Below are 25,046 nucleotides of genomic sequence, written 5' to 3'. Positions count from 1 at the left end.
GTGAAGGAAAAAACAGAGTTAACGTTTCGGGTTCTGAGGACGGGTCACTGGACCTGAAACGTTAACTCTGTTTTTCCCTTCACAGTTGCTGCCAGACCTGCTGAGCTTTTCCAGCAACTCTGTTTTTGATAGCTCCCCTGCTGCTTGTAAAATCATACTGGGGGCATGTGGGCCTACAACAGGCATGTTGATGATGACAGATCAATTTATAAAACGCAAACAGAAATTACTGGAGAAATTCAGCAGGTCTGGCAGCATCTGTGAAGAGAAAACAGAGTTAATGTTTTGAGTCCAGTGACCTTTCCCCCAAAATTGCTACTGCTCATATGTGGCCTCTAAAACCTAGCCACTTACTTTAAATCTAGCCTTGACTATTGTAAAAAAAAATCTCGTTTTGGTGCCTGTAATGGTCCAATGTGACAGGAGTTTGGAAACTTCACTTATGGTAAGGTTTCAGAACACAAAATTGGTATGAATTGGTAATGTCACCAAATCAGGTGTGGGAAATATTTATCACAGTTATTTGATTGGGTGCTGTTCTAAGGTTGGGCCAGAGTGCAGACCATTTTACTCTAAAACAAGCTATATATATTGCATAAGAGCTGGAAAGATCACAAAAGAATATCTTCAAGCTCTCCAAGTCAAAAATATTTTATGCACGCGAGGTTCCTTACATAAAAAGCCAGTCTACTCCAACACCTATGGAAGATAAGAAAAAAAAGGCACATTTCTCAATACTTTTAAATTATATATATTTATTTTGCAGGCTAAAAGAGTAAATAATTGGCTTTCTGATGAAATGTTGTCAACCTGAAATGTTAGCTGTATGTTCACTATTTCAAATTTCCAGCATTTGTTTAAGTTTTTGTTTAAGTTGCCTGTTCACTTAAGTTGGTACGTTCTGATGTTAGCAATTTATTGGTATACTTTGTTGTAAAAGCATTGGACAAAAAATATCTGTATCAAAATAAGGCTTTCTTTGAAAAAACACACTCCTGTAATTGTACCTGTGACTGCAATTTCACCATATTGGATTCCATCTCAGTGTTGGATTCATTTAGTTCACTGATCTCTTTGTCAAGTTGCTTAATTTCTTCATCATTTTCAATTGCTGTGAGAACAAAAAGTGAATTACAGAAAGTAGTCATTGTTTCTATATAAAATCTACAAAATGTTGTTTGTATGACGTTCCATTCTCCAAGCTTTTAGTGGAGGCGTTAATCCTTTATTTTGAAAGCAAGTTATAAGAATGCATTAAGTGCTTGTCTGGTATTAGGGCCAACATTCATTTTCTAGCATGTAGATAGGAAATGCAGACATTGAAAGGGAAGTAAAATATTGGAAAAGGTTTCATTTTTCAAAATATCCTTCTTTTATCCCAGATATTAAGCAAAAACACTTGATTGCTGCCATAAAAGACACTACTGAATGGCAACTTCTTCCTTCCCTTCCTGTTTAGCCACTCCAGTGTTGCCAATTATAGAAAACATTGTAAGTAGATCAACTTCTGGGAGGTTGACCATGTGATACTCTGGAGCTTCCTAACCCTGAAAAGTCATCCCAAATTTTGGGATTTCAGACTTACTTGGGGCTGGTCAATATTGGTATAGCCCTTAGGCTCATTTGGTCTAACCTACTGATTTCTGTAATGGAACCACTTTCAAATGATTTTTTCTTTGGCTGTCTCAGCTAAGACTGAGTGCAGATGGAGACCTTGTATACAAGTTTCCAGATTGAACATAAAATTGTATATCTAATAAGAAGCTCTGAGAGTCTAATTCTCATGTAAAAGCAAGAAGTACTTCCGAGCAATTTTCTTCCCATTCAGGCAATCGATAGTATTACTCTGTTGCTTGTTTTCTCCCATAATGCAATTCTTATTACGATACCAAGGAAGCATTTAACCAAGTTTGGTATCCAGCAGCTTTAATATTGAAGTAAATGGGAATCGGTGGAAAACTACTCTAGTTTGAAGTGATAAGTAACATAAAGGAAGATGGCTATAGTTGTTAGAGGTCAGTCATTCCAGTCCCAGGACATTACTGTGTGGTTTCTTAAGGGTGCTCTCCTAGGCCCTACCATCTTCAACTTCTTCATCATTGCCATCATAAGGTTGGAGGTGGGGATGTTCACTGATGATTGTACAATGCATTTGTGACTTCTCAGAGACTGAAGTTGTCCATGTCCAAATGCAGCAAGCCCTTTACAACATTAAGACATGGGTTGATAAAAGTTAATTAACATTTGTACCACATTTTCCAGGCACTGATCATCTCAATCAAGAGAGAATCCAACTGTTATACCTTGAAATTCAATGGCAATACCATCTTTGGAATTCCCTACTATCAAGATCCTAGGGGTTACTGTCGACTAGAATCTGCACTGGACCAGCCATATAAATTCTCTGCCTACAACAGCAGGTCAGAAGCTGGGAATTCTATGGCGAGTAACTTATATCCTGACTCATCGAAGTTTGCCAACATCTGCAAAGAGTTTGTTTGAATACTGTCACTTGCCTGGAAGTCAGCGGCTCCCACAACATTCAAGAAACTTGACACCATCCAGTACAAAGGAGTCTGATTGAATGGCAACTTCAACATTTACTCCCTCCACCACTGATGCACAGTGACAGCAGTGTGCACCACCTACAACATACAGTGCTACAATTCACCAAAGCTCCTTAGACAGCATCTTTCAAAAGACCTCTACCACCTGTAAGAATAAGGGCAGCAGATTCATGGGGACAGCACCAGTTGTAAGTTTCCCTCCGAGCCATGTACCATCCTGATTATTGCATGAGTTTTTTTCTTGTCACTGGGTCAAAATCAAAGGCAATTAGGGATGGACCATAAATGCTAGGCTACCTTGCAACACACACATCCTATGAATGAATTAAGAAGCAAGGCCACTCGTTTACAGCAACCTATTAAATTGCATTTTGTGTTTAGTACAGTAATTGGTTCAATTTAGGGAGGTCAGTTCTGTGATTCTATCCATTTTCTCAGAAAGCCACCAAACAGTAACCGGGCAACTCACTGGAAGACTGCATTGATCTTTTCAATTTCGTTTCTTACCGTCACTAGCTCTAAATTTGGTAGTTAGTAGATCCTCCCCTGAGAATTTTGCTTTCTTCATGGCCAAAGTAGCCCTTGGACAACCAGAAAGACTTAAAATAAAAGAAAAATAAGTTATAATAGTGAAAGAGTCAAGAATGTAAGTTTGAGAGTAGTTTAATAATTTTGTACATAATTCAAACATGCACATTTAATAATAATTGGAATTAAAGTATTATAATGAAGCATAATAAACAGATGTCTTCAGCACTTGTTAAAATGGTTAACTGCTTTAGAAAATAGGTTAGACATACTGGCCAGTGAAGTCTACATATGAATGCTTAATGTTTTTAGGCTACTCTCCGTCTGCAGTAACTTGATGCAGGATAAACAGATTAACCTGCTGTTGATGACCAATTTGATTCTGGCTTCTGACTGCTCAGAGTTTTGTGTTATTTACTCGTTACAAATACTGTTACAACTGCTTTTTTCAAAGCTACACAAGTCTCAGCTATATTCCATTATACCCTCCTTAAAAAAAAGACACTTTTAATCTCTCCATCCTTGAAAATGGTTGCTCCTTGAAAGTGCTGATACCTCCCAAATCTATGACCACTTTTCTTAGATTTCCAGGTTTCCACCATCATAGTAGTAAAATGGCTCTTTCTAAAGCAGCAAACAGCATCCTATATGAGAGTGGTGCAAGTCACCTATCTGTTCTTAAACTTCTCAACCTGTCTGCCTGTAACACAGCTGAGTGAATTAAACTTGTCTAAAGCCTCTTCTGTGTCATCCATTTTGGTGGGACTGCACTTGCCTGGTTCCACTTTCATTTATACAGCTGTAGCCAGGGCATCATCCCCAATGGCTTCTCACAAGAACACAAGAGAAAGGAGCAGGTACATACCATATAGCCTGCTCTGCCATTCAATATAGTCATGGCTATTGCAGGATTCAACTCCACTTTCTCATCCTCTCGATTCCTTGAGACAGCAAAAATCTGTCTATCCCGGCCTTAAAGATACTCAATGATGGAGCATCTACAACTTTACAAAGGTAGAGATTTCCAAAGATTCACAACCCTTTCGGTAAATACACTTCTCCTCACCTCAGTCCTAAGTGATTGACTCCTTTTTCTGAGATTGCGATCCCTTATTCTAGATCCCCAACCAGTAGAAACAAACTCTCACGGTCTACCTTTTCAAGCCACTTGAAAATCTTGTATGTTTCAAAGAGGTCACCTTTCATTCTTCAAGCATCAGAGAATATAGGCCAAATTTACTCATTTGGGGTGAATCAAATTGGAAGAAATTGGCATCTCTGATACTGGAGGCTGCATGAGGAGTCTGAGATGGACCATCCACTTGGCATTTCTGGATGAATATTTGCATTGTTGTGCTGGGCTTCCCAATCATTGCGTATGGGGATATTTGTGAAGCCTTCTATTATTTGTATAATTCATCCACCACCATTCACCACTGAATGTGCAGGACCGCATAGCTTAGATCTGAGCTGTTAGTTGTGGGATTGCTTAGTCCTGCCTGCTGTTTGGTGACTGCCACACCTGCCATGTTTTCCTGTCAGATTTTAATCGCTTAAGTTTTGCCAGTACATTTTCTCAAGTGATATTAATTTTTTTTAAAAATTTCTCTACTCTTTTTAGCCTTTTGGACTCTTTTTTCTTTCTGTTAGGAAACTTATCTCTTCCCCCAAAAACAAAATATTTATTTAATGTCTGCTATTTCCCCATCAGAATGTCCCGTGTCTCTGCTCCTAAGTGACCAATGTTTACTTCAGCTACTTTCTTCCTCTTTATTCAAAAATTAAAGGGTTGTTGCCCAAAAAATTAATCAGGGCAGATGAGCTTTCCTCTGACACTTACTCTGGGGTATGGGGAGTCTGCCCTTAGCATATAATCCAGCCTAATCTGTGTAATGGTGATTAGATGCAAACCATTGATCTCTTTGTGCCACTATTTCATCTTTCATTACAGATACTTTGTGCATTCAGAAATAAAGTCTTTAATTCCATTTTTTTACAATTTTCTGCATAAACCTTAGTTACTGATGCACTATTACTGCTATTTCTGTCCTTCCCTAACCCACTCAACTTGATTTTACCTGTATTGCTACTCTGTCCCATTTCCTCCACTTTTTCATTGACATTCTGAATTTCATTTTACCTGAACCCTTTCCTCACAACAGCTGTTAGTTTAAAGTCCAGTCATAGCCCTACTTATACAATTCACAATGACAATGTTCCTAGCTCAATTTAAATGAAGCTCTTGCAAATGGGACAACTCTCATTTCTGAGTACTGGTACCAATACCCCTTGAAGCAAAACCCTTTCTTCCCACAACAGTCTTAATTCTCACACGTAATTCTCTGATTTGTTGCTGCTTTGTCAATTGGCACATGGGTCAGGATTAATCCAGAGATGATTACTTTTGATGTGCTGCTAATTTGGAAATAGCTCTTCAAACTCAGCAAAACAAATCATTCCCAGTTCTACCTATGTAATTGATTCCTAAGTGGACTACAATAACTGGATCTTTGCCTTTGCACTCCAAATCATTTCCAGTTGAGATAAGATGTCCTTAAACTTGGCTTTGGGCAGGCAACATAACCTTTGGGGCTTCAGGTTTTGGCTATAGAGAACATGGTGTCTATCCCCCTACACTGAACTATAGTGAACTATGACAAACCACACTTCTATCTCATTTCTTTTTATTTCTCTGATTTGACTGACATTTTGCACCAAGGTGTCATGTAGTGGAATTTTCCCTTCCCTAGGTGATGAGAAGGGAAATAAATAGGTGAGTTTGCTCTTGAGAAATACTTGTCTCCCTCCTCATTGCCTCTGCAATTAAATGTAGGGCAAGAAGGTCAAGGGGCAACTTTCTTGACTCACCAGCAATAAGGCTCTTAAGTTATCACTACCGTCCCGTCATTCAGTCTCTTGACTGTGTATGAATTAATGCAGATCAAGAGACTTCCTACTCTCTCAAACCGATAGACAGCGTACATTGATAATGAATTGAGAAGGCCAATTCTTTCCAGTCTTGCGTGGAGCTGAAGTAATTATAGCCCAGGTAGGCCATTAATTGACCACTTAAGCATTTTAATTTTTGGTGGGGCAGGAAGGTTGCACATGGAACTTCCAACCCAGAACTTTGTCAACATAGGGTGGAGCTGGAGGAACACAGCAGGTCAGGCAGCCTCAGAGGAGCAGGAAAGTCAAAGTTTCGAACCCAAAATGCCAACTTTCCTGCTCTGCTGATACTGCCTGACCTGCTGTGTTCCTCCAGCTCCACAGTGTATTGACTCTGACTTCAGTATCTGCAGTTCCTGCTGTACCCAGAACTTACTCTCATCAAGATCAGGTGGGTTTCTAGTGCCACTGTCCTAACTAATTAAGTTTCACGTGCTGTCTTCAGGCCTACTGTCTAGGCCCATAAGGTTGAGGGTGCCGTGTTAATTCCCACCTGTACATTGATGGCATCCAACACTACCACAACATCCCATCAACCCTTCCACTTTTTAGACATTGTCAGTCTGCCAGCGTCCAGTACTGGATGAATTTTCCACAATTAATTAATGGGAAGGTGCAGTCCATTGTCTACAAACCTGTTCCCTAGCCATTGAGTCCAGCCCTCTCACTGGGAGCTGTATGAGGCTGAACCAGACTGTTCACAACCTTGTTGTACACATCACTAAGATTGCCCATTCCTCCTGCCTTATTATAAACCACTCCACTCACGTTTTAGCTCATCTACTGATGAAACCCTCATTCTTGCCTTTGTTACCTCTATTCTTGACAATTCCAATGCACAGCTTGCTGGCTGTGTCCCAGTCTGCAAACTTGAGATCCCCAAAACTCTGTTGCCTACGCCCAAACCACAGTAAGCTTTGCTCACCCTTTTCTTGCTGATCCACACTGGTTCCTGATTAAGGAATACTTTGACTTAACACTAACTGTGTTTTTTTCAATTTTGAGCATCCTGATTTTACTCACTGGAACACTGGCATACATGTTTTCAGTTGTCAAAGTTTAAGTCTGGAATTCTACCCTTACTCCTCTCTTCTCCCCTTACCTCTTTTAAGATGCTCTCTAAAACCGACTTCTCTGATCAAGATTTTGGTCATCTGACCTAATAATCTCTTTAAGTGGCTTACCGTTTAATTGCTATCATTCTTCTGAAGCACCATGTATCATTTTACTATGTTGTAAAGGTTAAATAAATATGAGTTGTTGTAGAAAGTGGACAGTGAAGAATTAATTAATTAAGCAGAGTTAATAGCAGTCGTATCTAACCATATAAAAAAGAAAATGAGGCAGAAACAAAGGTTTTTAAATAATTTGAGACTAGAAATATTTGCTTCATTAGCTGTGGAATGCATAATGCATTCAGTGCCTTTTTCTGTCTGTAATTTTAACACAAGAGGTGATCTATTTGTTTTAAATAGGTTAACTTTTCCACTGGATAGTCACATGCGTGCAGTAAGTTTTTACTAATAAAACCAACAGTAATCCCCTGGCTGTTAATTTTCCTTAAGATTATCAACAATTGTATATTTTTAATAGTATAGGATTAATACTGCAGTGATGCAGTTATTCTTGGACTTCAGATAGATTTATAACTTTTGTTTCAATGAAACATGTGAGCCAAGCTCTTGTTAGTAATTGCCAGTTGAAGAAGCACAGTATCCTCTAGAGGTGCTGACAAGACAATGACAGTACTATAATTCCACCATAAAGCTGCAGTATCTTATTCTAAAGTTTAATTCACTCAACTGTTTGTCAGAATCTTCAACTATGTTTTAGTTTACTAGCAGCATACTGTTCCAAGTTGTACAAATAATTTTCACCCATTAGAACTTAAATATTGTGGCATTGGCAATGAGAGATTAGTAGCTTTTGTGAGTTTGGCATTCCATGCAGATGCTTGACACCAACGAATAAACGATGGGAAATAAATCTGGGTCCTACACATTTTTTCTGAAAGTCCTTTCACTGTTGGTTCAGTGGGGACATTGATACCTTTATGTCAAACTGCTAAATGCCTTTCTTGACCAAATGACAGAAACATTTTGCATGAGACCGTGAAGCATTGATAATATCAGATCTTAGAAATTTTAGATTAGGAGTAGATTTTGATCATAATGGAACCAAAAGATTTCAATACAGTTCTAGCAGTTTTGTTTAGATTACTTAATTTCAGGCTAATGATACATACCTTCGATGTGTAAGAAAACTGCCATTAGCGTGCCCTGAGCCATCACACCCTGGGGTTGGACAAGCTGGCCCATCTCCTTTCACAGGTTTCCAAGCAAATGGTGACCCATTGTGGAATCCTTCCTTTTGTCTGCGTGCAGCCAAAGGACAACCAGATGCACTACGGTGCGATGCATATTTGCCACTTACATGCCCAAGCCCATCACAACCAGGAACAGGGCATCTAAAGAAAAAGAAAGAATTTATACTGATTCATTGTCCTAATAACTGCAGCAAAAATAAGGAGAAGTGCCACAGAAATACAGGGAAAACTTGTTTAGGAGGAAAAAGCCAAATATTATTAAATTGCAAATGTGAAAGTAATGCAGTCCATTTGTACAGAATGCACCATGTGTTATTCATAGTTAGAATGCGGTTTGGACTACAAATGTGACTTTTAATTGCAAACTAGGCATGTGTCTTAAGACTGCTGCTCACGTATACCCAATAGGATTAATGTAGCTGTTTGTAACTGACAATAAATAGGGCTTAGCAAATTGCATGTAAACACCAAGCCTTGGGCCAATAGCTGTTTCGTTCTTCTTTTTAAAACATGGCTTTGCATTCATGAAATGTGACACTTTGAAACCTGATGTCTGGGATGTGATGAATATGCAGGAGATGTAAGGACTTCAAAACTTATGTAATTATCCATTTATATCTTTGAACTGGAATATATTTATTAATTTGCAATTTCTTTCACAAGGATTTTAAGTGTATGTTCTGCATTTGGCTGTTTGACTTTACACGGTACAAAATTAGTCTTGCAAATAGAAATTTACCATCACATCATTCCAGGAAAAAAAATGAAGATACCACCTTCACTGCCAGGTGATAATCGAAGACAGCTGAACACATGATCTTACAAAACCCACCTGATTTTAATTTTGTTCTTTTAGATGTTTTGGCCAGTATTTTAATGCCCGTTTTAGGATGGGTGAGTTTAAAATTATGCAGAAAATCAAGGAATTCGGGGCCTGTCTCATTATGCTTGAATTTGAATAGAATTTGGCTCCTAATGAAGCTTCCATAATTCTGATAAGTCTCAAAATGACCAGATTTCCAGCTCTCATTCAGCATATAGATACTGATGAGATTTAATGGAAAATTAAATTGTGCCCTTTATTGAATTTCCTTTCATTCTACAACTTTAACATAAGCAAATTGATAACAATCTTTATAGCTAAATGTACATAATACATAAGTTACAGTGAACTCAACTTAAGAAATTTTGATTTGGCTTTTGAATCCACATTTTTATGATCCTTACAGAAAGAAGTAAAATGCATATGTTTGCTCATATAAACATTTCTTTCTAAGAATAAAGGTGTGGCTAAAGTCACCATTGTCCTACCAGACCACAGAAATACTCTGTCATTAGAGAGTGATGAGTGCTTTAACCTGAGGGTCAACATGCCTCAGGTAAGGGCACAGGTTGAAAAGTTGAATCCTTCATGATATCAGCCAGTGTGGGAATTGAATCCACACTGTTGCCAACACAAACCAGCCATCCAGCCTACTGAGCTAACCAACCCTGATCTAAGAATAAGCTGTATGTATGTATGATGTTTCTGACAAATAGGGTTGTGATGTGCTTAGGGACGGTTACTTTGGACATGACTCTGCAATGTCACTGCTCAACAGTCATGGTTTGATTTTGGCTTTTTGGTACACGATCATTGGAGTATGCTGGTCAGCAATCCATTCCAATGGCAAAGTGGACTCCAATATTTCAGATGTCAAGCATATTTACTGATGCAGTTTGCAGCATCCACAGGAGAAGCGCCAGAGCTGCTGCAGGGAAGGTAATTTATGATAGGGAGCCCTGCTCACAGAGGGTAGCTTGTCCCAGTGCAGCTGTGGTAAAGATTATTTTTGTGGACTTTCATAGAATCATACAGCATGGAAACTGAGCCTTTGGTTCAACCAGTCCACACTGATCATAATTGCAAATTAAGCGTCCTATCTGCTTGTGCTTGGCCCATATTCCTCCAAACATGTCTTAATCATGGACTTATCTAAATGTCTTTTAAAGGTAACTGTACTTGCATCCACAATTCAAGATCTGCCTTTGCAGAGCCTCTTCCTTACCATCGCCTATAAAATTTATTGAAGCCGACACTGTTGCACTTTTGACCAATTCTGAAAGAAAATAGTAGTCCCATTTATGAATCAGATGGGCACTTATGGACACCCAGAGGCCAACCATTTTTAAAATGGTGTCAACCACATTACCAACAGAGAAGTAAGTGACCAATCCCATTTTTCAACCATTGCTATCCCATTAACATCAAATGAGATCTGTCAAATCCAAAACTCTTTTTTAATATTAAGGAAAGTGGTTCATCTGTAATGAGGTGTTGTACTTTGAAACTTGGGGTTAACATTTGTCACTTTAGTTTTCTAGTTCAGCGTACAGTGGTGAATTCCCTAGTAAAGTAAAATAATATCATTCAAGAACTTTCAAAAAGTATTGGGGTATAAGATTCAATGTATATTTTGGAGCCTCACTGAACATCTGCAAGCCAGTGCAATTGTTAGGTATTCTCCATGGTGATTAATTTACCTGGGGGTATGGCTAGCTTTGTGGTCAGGACTGGCTTCTACAGCACTGTCTTTAAAACTAACACAAAAGATTGTGGAAACATGAGTGAAATGTGATTTGTGCTTAAAATTTCACCAATTTTTGTATTAGTTATATGTTGATGCCAAGGAAATTACAGAAAAAACAAGAGCAATTGTGTAAACTTCTGTTTGTGACATCTGTTGCTGTGTTATTTGGAGTATTAAAGACACAATTAATGAATTATAGATAAATATTACGCATTATGTATAGTTTGTATATATGCATACTGACACAGCAGATCATTGCTCATAGTGTGGTACAGTTCATGCTTTTTCCTTAAAACTTGGATGCTACATCAATAAATAATAAATTGCCAGGGCTAGTAATTGATGGTCTTGCTTTTATTATTAAATATTTTGGAATTTTTACTGGTGTTCAAGAGACTTGATTCTGAGGCTGTTCATTTTTACTAATTATAAAATTAGCAAAAGAGTGAATTAGTTTATTCTTACATTTATAAATGAGTGGTCTTTAATTTCTAAACATTCTTGTAAACTTAATTTTACTTTCTTCCCTTTTCTGAAGCTGAAAATGTATATCATTGTGGTATACAAGATGACCCAGGTCTGAGATATCCTATACTCAAGGAATGGTTTGTCTTATGTAAATGCCGATGCCTAACATTTGGCTAAAAGGATTATTAACTTTTTATGTACCTTATAATAGGTTGACCCCCAAATTATAGCAAAATCATCTGAACATTTTTTTTGTTTGCCACTGAATTCAATTTCACCTGGTAGAATTATTGAATAGCACACCACTGAAACCACTGTTCAGCTCGTTGTGTCTGCTCATTTATCGCAACTTTTGGGTGCAATGTCGGGCGTAATAGTCTCTCCCCTAGCAGCTCTGCGAGAACATGGCAATGGGAAATAGTGGATTTCAATCTCTCCACAATACTAGTTGTGCAGAAGTTTATCTTCTGCTTTTAGACTACAGATTTAGTCACATAAACCTGATGTTTGCAAGGGTAGGTACTTGGGAGTAAAGTGTCCTATTACTTACCCTAGCAATAGCAATGCAACCTAGGTGGAGTCAACAGAATCAGTGCAGAAGATCGAGGAATTTTAAAGGTATTCCCCAAACCACTAAGCTTCATGTGTACCATGAAAGTTTATGCTGATCTATTGCTCAATTGATCCGGCTCAGGCCTCGTGCACAAAACTGTCCTGGCCCCATCTTGAGTTTGCACGATTCTGCAAATCATGCTGGTGCGGGAAGGCTCTTTAAATTTTGCTGATTGGCTAAGGTGCACAGGAACTAGTCAGCACATCTTAAAAGCTTTCTCATATCACAAATGATCTAATTTACTAAGAAATCAATAGTGTACACAAATGAAACTAACAAATTGTCTCAGCATAGTTTTTGTAAGTCAACTTCAGTGATTTATGAATTAAGTTATTCAAAGGTGGGGGATGAGACACTCAAATTAAATATACTTAATTTTGCTGATGAATCCTTTTCGAACTATATAAATAAAATTGCACAAACCTAACAATATTAAATATTAATTATTAATAGATCAGGCAATATTTTTAAATGGTAAAAAAGGGTAACAACTATGTTCTACTACCCTGGCCAATTGCACTGGTTCATGGAAGATGAATATTTGTGCTCTTGAAGATGATTTTGGCAGAACTTGAACTATATCTTAAATGCTGCAATTTCAAGCAGTTTTGGCACACAAACATGAAACTTTGCCTCTGGTGTTCAGCAACAAGTTTACTAACACTGAAGAATGATTGAGTTCTGAGGTGGAGAGGCTGGGGTTGGGTGGTATGATGCAGTGAGTGCTTTAGTTTGGAATCACTGGAGGGGCAGCATTAGGTTTTGGATAGTAGAAGATTTGTCAAAATCAGCAGCAAAGATTTGTTGATAGGAGTCAAAGGTGATAGCTTTGATTCTGTCAATGTTTAGCACCATTGAGTTGTATCTCATCCAAGACTTGTTGGATATGCAATCTAACAACACAGAGGCAGTGCAGGGGTTAGGAGAGGTGGTGGAAAGATAAGAGCTGGGTATTGCCAATATATTTGTAGATGCTGGTTCTTTGGATACAGCCACCCAAGGGAAACATGTGGATGAGGGAAAGGAGAAAAGAGGAGAATTAGAAAGCCTATATAGACTTACATCATTCTTTTTACTCCTAATTTTATTTACAGCTGGTGGTTTTGTCAAATGTCTTTGTTCTCTACTTTTGAGGCTTTGAGTTTTGTTTAGAACATTACTTGTTAACAATTTTTTTTGTTTAGGAAGGTTTCCCAAAGTTTGCAGTATGGATTCACCAATGGGGGCTACTTGCTTTACTATTACATATGTTGGAGAATGAAGAGATGGTTGAAATCGGGGAACCTGGGAGGCCAAGTTCAATCCTGCAAAAGATCCACATCTCTTCACAAATATCTATCCACCAGAACATTTGGATTAAGAAAGTTTTATTTGAAAATTATCCTGGACATATGAACACCTTCTGGGAAATATGTGACAGCTTTGTTGCATCAGGCAGAAATATCTGAGAATCTCTTTAAGAACCAAGTCAGTATTTACTTTGGCTCGGAAACTCACAACAGTGTTTGATTTCCTGAGAATGGACATATGAATTTATAGAGAAAATAAAATGGCAGAATGCATGACTTTAAAATGTGTGTTGAATTAGCTGCCCAGGTCCACTTACACCACCCTCCAACACTACTTCACCTGATGACTACACTTGCTTTTTCATATATAGTAGTTATAACAGAAATGAGTGGAAAACCTAGCATCATGTTAATGACAATTAGAAAAGCTAAACTTGTTATATCTGGCATCTGGTGTAAATTGTTCCTTTAGCATGCACAGAGATAATTGATTAATTAAACAGCAGTCCCTTGATATAAAATGCATTGAGAGTTGCAACTAGGAGAGAGGCTGTTAAAAATTGCTTATCCATATGTTTGTCCCCTTCTTCCCAGTACATGGTAATCTATCTTAAGACAACTGTGTCAAATATTATAGCGCTGCTGTGTTCATTATTTAAAGTAACATTATTCAAGTTTCATTAACACAGGATAATATTTCTTCATTTTCTTGTGTTAGCAAAAATATATAAATAAAAAAGTCTGTGCTTTCAGTAAAAAGAACACAAAACCATTGTTTAATGGGATTACTTTATAGAGAAAATAAAAAAAAGTAAGTTGAGTTAAAAGTGGTGAAATTGGTTTTGGGCAGTAGCACCAAAGAGAGAAAATTAAATTGGCAGCTCATTTTACACCCTCCCTGGGGTCCCTCATTTGCTCATATCCATCATACACTTTTGTCAAAGACTAATTTCCCCCCAAATGTGGCTGTTTTCTTGCCGGTTTCAGCTTCGTTAAGACAAAACATTCACTGTTTCAGTAATAGAAGTAAATAAGAAGTGCCCAGACTCTGTTGAGAGATTTGTATTCCTGAAAATGGCAACAGATTGAAACTCAGAAGCCAGAAGTTTTTGGTAATACTTCAGTTTGAGACTCACCTACATCTGATTGCAATACTCTTATATGTTGCTTTGTGCCTGGCATAACAGTGCTAAATATACAGTAGAAAATAAGATATAACTTTGAAAAAAGCATTGTGCTGCAAAATAAACTCATACATTAAGATTGCAAATATATTGTAAAAAACAAATGTTTGTTGATTTAAAATAGTGCATAATGTAGTTATAAGCACACCACCTTGTAATTGTTTCTCAGTAAGGTCTTTTGAGTTAATATATTTGCATGGCATGAGGTCAAAATTGAATACTACTTTGCAAAATCATATGAACTAAAGTATTCTAGATAATAATACATCAACTGCATTTGAAGTTTTATACAGATATTCCATAAAGCTTGAGAATATAATTTTCTCAGAAATGTTTAGTGATGCAATTTAGTACCTCTAACGGTATAATTCTAAATGGAATATTAATAATGACATTCATCAATCAGGAGCGTAGGAGTAGGTTCAGGGTTGGAGCCTTGAATCAGTTATTAACCACTTTCATTAATTTGGGAAATACTGGTGTGAAGGTCACATTAATGGTACTCCTATTGCATTATCGTCAACTCTACAGACACAAACCACAAAAAATTAGTAAAAGTGTAGACATAAATGCAAGTTACTGTTGACAAGCGAAGCAGGCAAATATTGCAACAAAGAAGTGGAATATGGAAACAATTTAATTTAATTGCTCAACAAAACAAAACGAGGGTTCTCCAAGTGTTAATTTGAGGACAAATTGTGCTGGGGGCTAGCAGTGAAATTTGATTGCATTATATAAATTTTGTGGGCATAGAATGGACATTAGAAGGTATAATTTAGGACAGAAACAGCCTTCAAGACTACCTGAAAAATTACTTATGTTATAATGGGCAAAACCCCAGTTTCCATCTTTCTTTAAAGCAGACAGTAGGGCATTTCTGAAGGAAACACAGTGTGTCTTGGATAAATTGGCTTTTCTTAACTTTAATCCAGTTTTTTTTTACACAAAAACTGCACCTTAATCAGTGGGCTAATAAATGTTGAAGCATTTATATGATATGAATGATTCATCAGCAGCTTGTGAAATTTTAAAAAATAATCATTTCCCATGATTGGTTTTAAATAACAGTTTTTCAAATAACAAATATCCTTTTCTAACAGATCCTGTATTTCAAACCATTTACTTTGTAAATTGAATCAAACATTATCAAGAGAAACACAATTTTTTTCCCATCCCAAAGTAATCTTTAATGGAGTTGTGCAAGAATGCTTTTCTACTGCTTGAGGCAAATATTACTGTGCTTAGAGAATATGCATTATTGGACATTAACTTTCACATTATGCAAAATTAGTCAGACACATTTTACATATACTGTGTGTGACTCATACAATAGATTCATGCAAACTATTGTCAGTTTAATGCAGGTCTAAGCAACAGAAATAACTGAAATTGTTTATTTTTTGAAGCTTAAGTATGTTGAGATTCGATATTGGTGAATACAATGACACTGATTTATTTTTAGTAGGTATGTTGGAGATGTCAGCAGCAGAGGCAGATCTGCCATGTCAACATTGTAGCACTAGTTTCAATTTAACAATGACAAGGAACCATTTCAATTCTCTAATACCTCATTTATACCTGTATCAACTATTTGTTTCTATTTTGTAATGAAAGCCTATGACCTGATGAGTCAGCTCATTTTACAGTAAGAAGTAGTTAATCGTTATTTGAAATTAAAGCTTTGCTTAATTATTTTAAGTTTGCTTCTGCAATGTGGATACTGCATATCATTGGTTGCCCTGAGAACATTTAGAGACATCATACATTGGAGAACTTGAGTCACATGTAGCACAGATGAGTTAAGTCTTATTTTAAAAATTCTTAGCTGCATCTAAGTTAAGAATGACCTGATTTATTCATTCAATTTCACAACTTACTATAGGGCCCTTTGAACTCATGACCCCTGGGTTGGCTGTCTAGTAGGATAACTGCTAGACTACCATGTCCTGATGTTGATGATTTAAAACCCAATCTGACCAAAATTTTTTTTTTTCTGAAGAAGGGTCTAGGCCCGAAACATCAGCTTTCCTGCTCCTCTGATGCTGCTTGGCCTGCTGTGTTCATCTAGCTCTTGTTATCTCAGATTCTCCTGCATCTGCAGTTCCTACTATCTCCGACCAAAATTGGGTTTCTTTTTACTTTTCTTGCATCTCCCAGCACAGGAGTTTCTATAGAATTCGTCCTCAGCTTTCATTACTATAAAGTATTGTAACACAACAAATGGCTTTGATACTGTCTAGTAGTAAGAAAACTCAGTTTTACAAATTTGTAATTTGAAGGTTCTGTTATCAAAGACACAAGAATGTGGTTTTGTGGTCAACAGGTTTCTTGCAGGTTCAAGTTCTGTCAATTTGACCCACAAAGCTCAATCAACTCAGTTTCTCTCTCAACAAATGGACAGAGGGAAAATGGGATTAAACAGGACGTGCAAGCTATCAAGAGCTATAGAATGTACCAAAGTGCATATACTTTAGGTAGAGGTGATTACCTAGTGGTATTATCACTAGCCTATTGATCCAGTGACCCAAGTAACGTTCTAGGGTCCCAGGTTCAAATCATGGCATGGTGGAATTTGAATTCAATAAAAATCTGAAATTAAGAGTCTAATAATGACCATGAAACTATTGCTAATTGTTAGGAAAAAACCCATGTGGTTCCCTAATGTCACTGGGACCTTATTTGGTTTGGACCACGTGTGACTCCAGACCCACAGCAATGTGGTTGAGTCTTAACTGTTCTACAGGCAATAATAAAATAAAAGGGATGGGCAAAACATTTTGGCCTAGCCAGTAATGCCCAAAATCTGTGAAAGATTAATAACAAAACAGTGTGCACAAAGGGAAAATGCTTGAAGGTACTAAGTTTTGTAGTATTTTGGTTTAAAATCTCAGAATCTCACTTTCAGTTTTGCTTCAGTGATAATTATAATGATCAACCTTGGTCTGAAATTTGGCCCCCAGGTCAGGAGCACAGATTTGGGACAATTTCCTGCTCTGCAAACCAGACCTGAAGAGAAATGTTCCTGAGCGTACAGATTTTTGTTCTGGAGATCAGCATGAAAACGGGAATTTTGCCCACCGTCCCTAGAAAGATTAGAGAGGCTGAAGGTGCCTTGATGGGCTTGGTGAAAGACCTGCTTTGGAGCTGCAGCACAAGAAGAGGTATAGCACAAAAAAAACCTTCCAGCCCTAACTGCTCACATCTCCACACAATTCCCATGCTCCAACTCTGCCAATTCATTACACCTTATATTACCTAGTCCCGATGGCTCCTTATATCCTTTGTGCCAACATTTATGTCCCTCTACTCATCCCTACGACTTTTCATACCCCTTTGCCAATTCATGCACCTATGCCCTTACACCCACCAGGCTAACTCACTCCGTTCCATGATGGGCAGACCTCAGAACCTATGCTGAGATTAAATAAAGTTAATGACCGACTGTTGAATTCACTTAAAAAAAGTTCAAATTGATTTTAAAAAAATCCATTCACTACAATTAGCTTCCTTTAATCCCTTATGAAAGGAAGCTTTTGTTTTCACAGTCCCACTTCAAAGACTTCAAAGTATTTGGAACTGCCCATCGAACTTTGAACTAAAGGCAACCTGTTGAGATAATGAGTAGTTGTAAAATCAATCATGCAGCACTAATCATATAATGATAGCCCTAGGTTTATGTCAAGAGACAGACAGAAATGTTTTTTGAACTCCTTTTTTAAACATTTAAATGACAGCAGATTTAAATGTCCTGAGTACTTAACAGCTCCCTTTGACAGTCTCAGTGAGTTTATCCACTTTTCATGCTCATTTATCAGCATTTAACAATCCCAAAGGCTGCTTGACCTTCTCCTCTCCCAAAGTGCATCTTATTCTCTTAAAAGCATCCCAAAGATGTCCCTGGAACATATCCAAAGATTACCTTATTGCTCCCTCTCCAAAGAACTCTGGTAAGTTCAAAACTTCTCCTATCAGGTCTAAAGAGCACAAGCTTTTTTTGTTTGCTATTTCCCTGGTGGGACAGGTTTATATGCATAGCTTCCTCTGTGAGGGTGTGCCATGTGGCCCACTCCTGTGAAGCTAATTGGGCCTGCGTTCAAGGTGGGACTTCCAGATTTGGGCTATCAGTGCCATGTTTGCACCATAAGATGTAGGAGTAGAAGTAGGCCATTCAGCAAATCAAGTCTGCACTGCCATTCAATTAGGTCATGGCTGACTTGATAACTTTCAACTCCATTTTTTGCCTTTTTTCCAAAACTCTTAATTCCTTTACTGAATAAAAATCTGCCCGTCTCAACTTTGAATGTAAGTAATGACCTAGTATCAACATCACTTTGTGGTAAAGGATTCTACAGATTCACAACCATCTGAGAGAAGAAATTCCTTCTCATGTGTGTCTTTAATGTGTGACCCCTCATTCTGAGATTATACCCTTGGTCCTAGACTCTCTCACAAGGGAAAACAACTTTTCCACATTTACCCTGTCAAATCTTCTGGGAATCTTGTATGTTTCAATAAGGTGGTTTCTCATTCTTCGATATTCCAATGAATACAGGCTCAATTTACTCAACCTCTCCTCGTAAGACAGTCCCTCCATTGCTGGCATTAGCTTGAATGAACATCTCTAGACTGTGTCCAATTTCAGTATATCTTTCCTTATATCAGGTGTCCAAAACTGTTCACAGTATTCCAGCTAGTGCCTTATAATAGTTTGAACAAAATCTTCCTACTTTTATACCCCATTTTCTTCAAAATAAAGGCTAATATCCCTTTTACCTTCAGCAGTGGCAAAGTGGTGATGCCTTCGGATGATTAATCTGGAATCACAAGCTAATGTTCTGAGACATGGATTCGAATTGCACTATAGCAGGTGGTGAAATTTGAATTCAACAGTAATCTGGAATAAAAAGCTAACCAAATGGCAACCATGTAACTCTTGTCAATTGTCGTAAAAACCCACCTAGTTTGCTAATGTCCTTTAGGGAAGAAAATCTGGCATCCTCACACAGTCTGTCCTACATGTGACTCCAGATCCGTGACAATGTGATTGACTCTTAACTGCCATCTGAGCCATTAGGAATGAGCAATAAATGCTGTCTTAGCCAATTATGTCCATATTCTATGACCAAATTAAAAAAAATTCAGTGCCTCTCTGTCTGCAAAAAGTTCAGTCCCATGTGTCATTTTGTGCCCGACATCCATCTTAAATAGTCATAATGCTCTAATTATATCTTGTTCTCTAACCATGGCCTACCAAGTTCTGGGGACTTACTGGAACTGTGATAAAGAAAGGTTCAAGATATAACATAGTGGTGTCTTTAAAATAAACTGTTAGCTTTAGTTTGGAGTCTTTCTGCGACATCATCAATAAATGTATCCCCGATTGCCCTGTTCTGTATGTACCCATGAATATTCTTAACAATATTTTTCATTTCCGACTCCTCTCAACTGCCACAAACATTGGCAACAACATTTTCTTTAGCCACTGGTGACCATTCAATCAATATAATGATTCCAAACCCCGCATCCTAATTTATAAATTTCCATGATCACATGCTGTCCTACTTTCACAATCTCCTCCAATAATTCAGATTAGCTCACTTTCTCTGTTCTTGAGCTTACTTTGCACCTATCAGTGGCAATGATTTGAGCCACCACTGCCTTGCCCTTTGGAATTTTAGTGAATTCTTACTTGAATTTTACTATGTTTGCCCTCATCTTTAAATGTATCTTAAAAATCAATCTCAGCAACAAAACCTTCAGGTCACTTTCTCCACCTCTGCTCCTAGGTCCCTCTCCTTTCTCAAATTCTTTTTGTGAAGTGCCTTGGGAAATTATGCTGTTAATGGTGAAACGTAAGTTCTGGTTGTTACTGTCGTATTATTGACTGACCTGCAACTAACTCTGGTGTGATTAGTGAAAAACAAACTGGTCTCTAACTATTTACAGGATGTGTAGGTAGTTCAGAGTTGTAGCAGTTTTTCAGCTTCTAGTGGGGCAAGTTATGAAACATAACTGAATTAGCTTCTGCCATAGGAGAGCAGAGCCAGCAATATGTTCAAAACTTACTTCATGAGCTCAGGGTCCTCTTTATCATCCTTGGTCGGTGTTAATTTCTGTCCACTTTTCTTTGCACGTGGGCAACCTGACAAGCTGTAAAAACAACCAGAATGGGACTGACTCACAAAGAAGGGCATGAACTGCTGCTGCTTGAAATGAATGCATCTCACACAAATGAATAATTGTAGTTGCTGTGAATTAGTTGAGAAGATATATGGGTAGAAACCGTTTGCAATAACAGCTTATGAACACTTAATGGGGTAGACGTTAATTTTCAGATAACTGACTGGCAGAGTGTACTGGCTACCTGTTCATTCCAGCTGTTGGGAGGTTTGAGCCAGTCATAGAGATGGGCTTCATATCCATGGTTAACAGGTACAAGTACTGTGACTATTTCTGCTGCATCTTGCTAACTCTGGATCCCTGGAATATTACACAGTCATGCTAGCCCACCGGGAGTGGAATACGGGTGAGGCAGTGACCCATGTCTTGTTGTATAATCAGGGCAAGCACTCCTATTCCTTGGCTCTCCAAAATTTTAATCTACAAATTTTTTGGACTATTTTAGGAACAGACATCGGTGTCTTTAAGAGTGCAAAATGCCAGGATTAATGGGCGGCACTCACTTACCAGCTACGCATTCCTGAAAATTGCAGTTTGACTCTTAACTACTTCATTGTATCATAGCATATGGCATGAAACAGGTCAATCTTTTAGATGCACAACGTAAAGACCCTTTAAAACTCCACAGAGCACAGCATCCATATTAATAGGGTAGCATGTCTATTGGTTCTTTGAAAGCCAACTAGGCCAAATTAAAATTAGCCCTAGTTTGTGTAACATTTCTCTATCAGCAATTTTAGAGGACGTGTTAACCCATTTAAATTAAACAGGCCATCTCCATTGAAATAATAAGCATATAATTATATTAAGTGTTAATATGCTATTATTGCTAACAGGAATTTCCACATCATAGTCAAACCATAAGGTCTTTCAGGGCAGCTGGTCATTCTGTTTAGTTTTTAATTCCTAGTTTGTACAGAAGATATATTTTGCAGCAAACTCTTTAAATGCCCTATCACTAATTTAAAAAAAATAATAAATTCAAGAGCAGCAAGACAAGTAAACTATGCTGTACTTGAACAGTATACAGTATATAAAGAAAAAATGACCAAAAATTACAAGGAAAATCATCACCCAGAAACCTTAGACTTTATTCATTCTGAAAAGGTTTGAAGGTTTATTTCTATTTCTTGACAAATTCTTGGAACAGATCAGCACAGAATTTTTCAAGTTTGGTATATAACACAGTAAGTTAATTATGCAGTGGTTTCCAAACATTTCCATGTGGGGATATACAGGCATATACTTAGGGACCCCCTTTCCTAATTGCAGTAAGTGTCAGCTAACTAAAGGAAACCAATGCTCTCTTGTAGAAATTACTTTTCTTAAAGTACAACAAATGAACAAAATCCAGAAAAATGTAGAATTCAGAGCTCTTGAGAAACTATGTTACTGCACAGAATGATGGCATGATGGACAAAAGTCTGTGACTTTGTGGACCTGATGGGATCCACTTGAGGATCACATGGAGTTTACAGACCCTGATTTTAAAAACCAATGAATTACATCAGCACTTCTGTCCAAGAGAGGCAACCCATCCAATATTAAAAACTTCAGCTGATCAGTGTTATAGGCCTCACCTTCTGTGAGAAGTATAGTTTCCTGTCACATGACCAGACCCATCACAACCAGGAGTTGGGCACCTTGAAATGAAATGAAACTTGCTTTAGCATATTTAGCAGGATCCTTTTACGTGCAATCGGACAGGATGGACAAAATAGTTATTTATAAGTTGAATCACGCAAGAAAAGCTATAACTGCACTGACTGAGTTTCAACTCACAATATTGATTGGGTAAAATGCAATTTTCTTTCCTGGTAAAATAAAATGCAAGAATTGTAGAAGCAGGCATTTTACAATTCAGTATTTTTTTAAATAAAGGAGCCTGATTCAACAACAATGCAATTACAGACAAAAGTTTAAAAGTTAAGAAAGTTAGTTAAAAAAATTAAATACATTTGAATTTTAATAGATCAAACTTTTTTTGCATAAGAGGTTTGAGAAAACAATAAACCTATGAAAAATTGCTCCTTTTAAACTTGCACTTAAGCAAATTCAATTGCATTTCACTTATGTATAAACAAATATGGTCATAATTTGTTGCTAATTAAGTTGTATGAGAAAATGATTCAAGTGTCAAATGGCTTCATGGAATATAAGGAAATAATAATATGTGGAAATGTTATAAAAAACAAACATACCTAAGTTCTGAAGAGTGGGCAGCCATGAGGTTCCTTAAACTTTTATCCGCTAAAGGACAACCAGACAGACTGCACAGAAGAAACAACAGAATTAATAAAATATATTCTTAAACACCAAGTAAGTCATTTACCAATCTTTTACTGTGTTGCAAATAACTGATTGGTGATTACATTAAAAAAAAGTCACCAATATACCTGCGATGCGAGGCATAATTTCCAGTTATGTGACCACTGCCATCACATCCAGGGGTCGGGCAACTGGGAGAAAATTGAAGAAACATGAGTTAAACTAATTCAGTTCATTTGACTAGTAGAAGCTTTATGAAAGAAATGAGTCTGAACAAAACTAAATAAAAACAAAACTAAATCAAGGGCAACTCGGGTCAGACAATAAAAATGCTGGCTAGCCAGCGTTGTCCACATCCCACAAGTGAATAAAATGAAAAAAAAAGCCTCATCTGGAAGGGCCTTCAGTTTTTAACCAAAATTAACTACTTCATAATGATAATAATGATTTTCTCTCAAAATGTTTTGTAGATACAAAATGTATTTTTTCTTTCACTGTAAGAGCTGTTTGTCATTAGCAACTTGAAAGGGAGGATAATCTGCTGTCTGAGTGGTTTGGTGAAAGGTGTTTACTATACTGTGAGCTGCCCATCTCAATTTCCCCATGATAACACATCCATGTATCATTGGTGACACACTAAGAACGTAGAAATTCTTTCCCAGTGACAGGTATGCTGAAATAGCAAGCAGTTGCAGACCTCAGAACGGTAACAATCTGCTTTGGTAGCAGGCACTTTATCACTGTGGCATAAGGAGAAACAGAACATAACATTTCACGCTTGCCAATCCTTCTTGTTTATTAGCTATCCACTGGTAACAAAGCTTTCAAGCAGCAAGGTTATTTACGTTATTAATTCTTTCTTGGCATCCTTGCATGAAAATTTCAGTTTGAGGCTTGAACTTGTGACCTCTCCTGGGTATTTTTTATCTTCTATACTTTCATCCATCACTTCCAGATCTCCCGCTTCTGATGAAGGGAATGAAGAGGTGGCAGGTTCCATCTAGGATCAGAAAATGTAATTATTTTCAAAAATACTTTATTAATTCCTAGCCTCTGGAAATCATGAGTTGGCTGCCACTTGTCAGAAATCATAATCCATTAAATTCTGAATCTGTAGTGTACATAATAACTTTATGATAGAATGGAAATCAGGTATCCAACTTCCTATTTTCAGTTGGTGCCAAAACTATTTCTGGATTGTACCATGCCTTCTAAATAGCTGCCATCTGTCATCAGCTTAAATATGGAACAGTCTGAGTAAGGAGTAGATCGCCAAATTTAAACGGCATCACTTGGTTTCGAGATATTGCTATTTCTGTTGGTTTTGTTTTTACATCACACATCACATCACTGTCTCATAGTTTGTGACATCTAGGGTGCAGTCATAGAGCACTTGAAGTTTAATTCCAACCATAATGTAACTTGAAATATGGCCCTGCACCCTGACTGGTAGGTTTTAATATTCTGAGGATGAAAGTAGGAATGTTCACACTATGTATTGTATTTTACAATATTTTATTCTAAGAAATGAAATAACACAAATAGATAATATGTAAAAAAAGGAAGCATTTAATAATTAATGACCCAGATATTAGCAATTTTTAGATGTTAAATTTGCAAATATCTTTTTAAGAGTTAAGTTACTGGGAACAGTTATTATTTGATGCAGTCCAGAATTAGATTGAGTTCTGACTGTAGAGTTATGCTGACACTTTTTTGTTGGCATGCTCACAGATAGCTTTGTATAAATCTGAAAGTAACCTAAACTTTGGTGCCAGTATATTATTTTGATGCATGACTGCAGTATTCAATGTGTTATCCTCCTCACATTTTGTTTGTTCATGGAATGTGGGCATTCATTGTAAACGGTAAGGTTGAAAGGCTTATATTCACTGGAATTTAGAAGAATGAGAGATCGTAATGAAACATATAAATTCTGACAGGGCTGAACAGACTGGATGCAGAGATAGTAGGAACTGCAGATGCTGGAGAATCCGAGACAACAAGGTGCAGGGCTGGATGAACACAGCAGGCCAAGCAGCATCATAGGAGCAGAGAGGCTGACGTTTCGGGCCTAGACCCTTGATGAAGGGTCTAGGCCCGA

At 37.4% G+C, this 25,046-nt stretch overlaps 1 protein-coding gene across 1 annotated transcript in view; it reads right to left on the bottom strand.

Annotated features, from left to right (window-relative positions):
• The window catches only part of LOC109928561 (myelin transcription factor 1), a 139,865-nt gene that overhangs the window by 18,526 nt on the left and 96,293 nt on the right, over window positions 1-25,046 (bottom strand). The window contains exons 14-21 of the mRNA XM_020528508.2: window positions 23,788-23,942; window positions 23,071-23,133; window positions 22,876-22,944; window positions 22,255-22,317; window positions 20,561-20,644; window positions 8,290-8,511; window positions 3,075-3,166; window positions 1,008-1,111 (exon numbers count right to left, since the gene is read on the bottom strand). Of these exons, the coding sequence (XP_020384097.1) occupies window positions 1,008-1,111; window positions 3,075-3,166; window positions 8,290-8,511; window positions 20,561-20,644; window positions 22,255-22,317; window positions 22,876-22,944; window positions 23,071-23,133; window positions 23,788-23,942 (852 nt within the window). The remainder of the gene's footprint in view (window positions 1-1,007; window positions 1,112-3,074; window positions 3,167-8,289; window positions 8,512-20,560; window positions 20,645-22,254; window positions 22,318-22,875; window positions 22,945-23,070; window positions 23,134-23,787; window positions 23,943-25,046) is intronic.

This window comes from Rhincodon typus, chromosome 19, assembly GCF_021869965.1.
Source record: "Rhincodon typus isolate 14 chromosome 19, sRhiTyp1.1, whole genome shotgun sequence".
NCBI lineage: Eukaryota > Metazoa > Chordata > Chondrichthyes > Orectolobiformes > Rhincodontidae > Rhincodon > Rhincodon typus.
The sequence above is the reverse complement of the archived record's forward strand: the minus strand, read 5'-3'. Positions and strand labels throughout refer to the sequence as shown.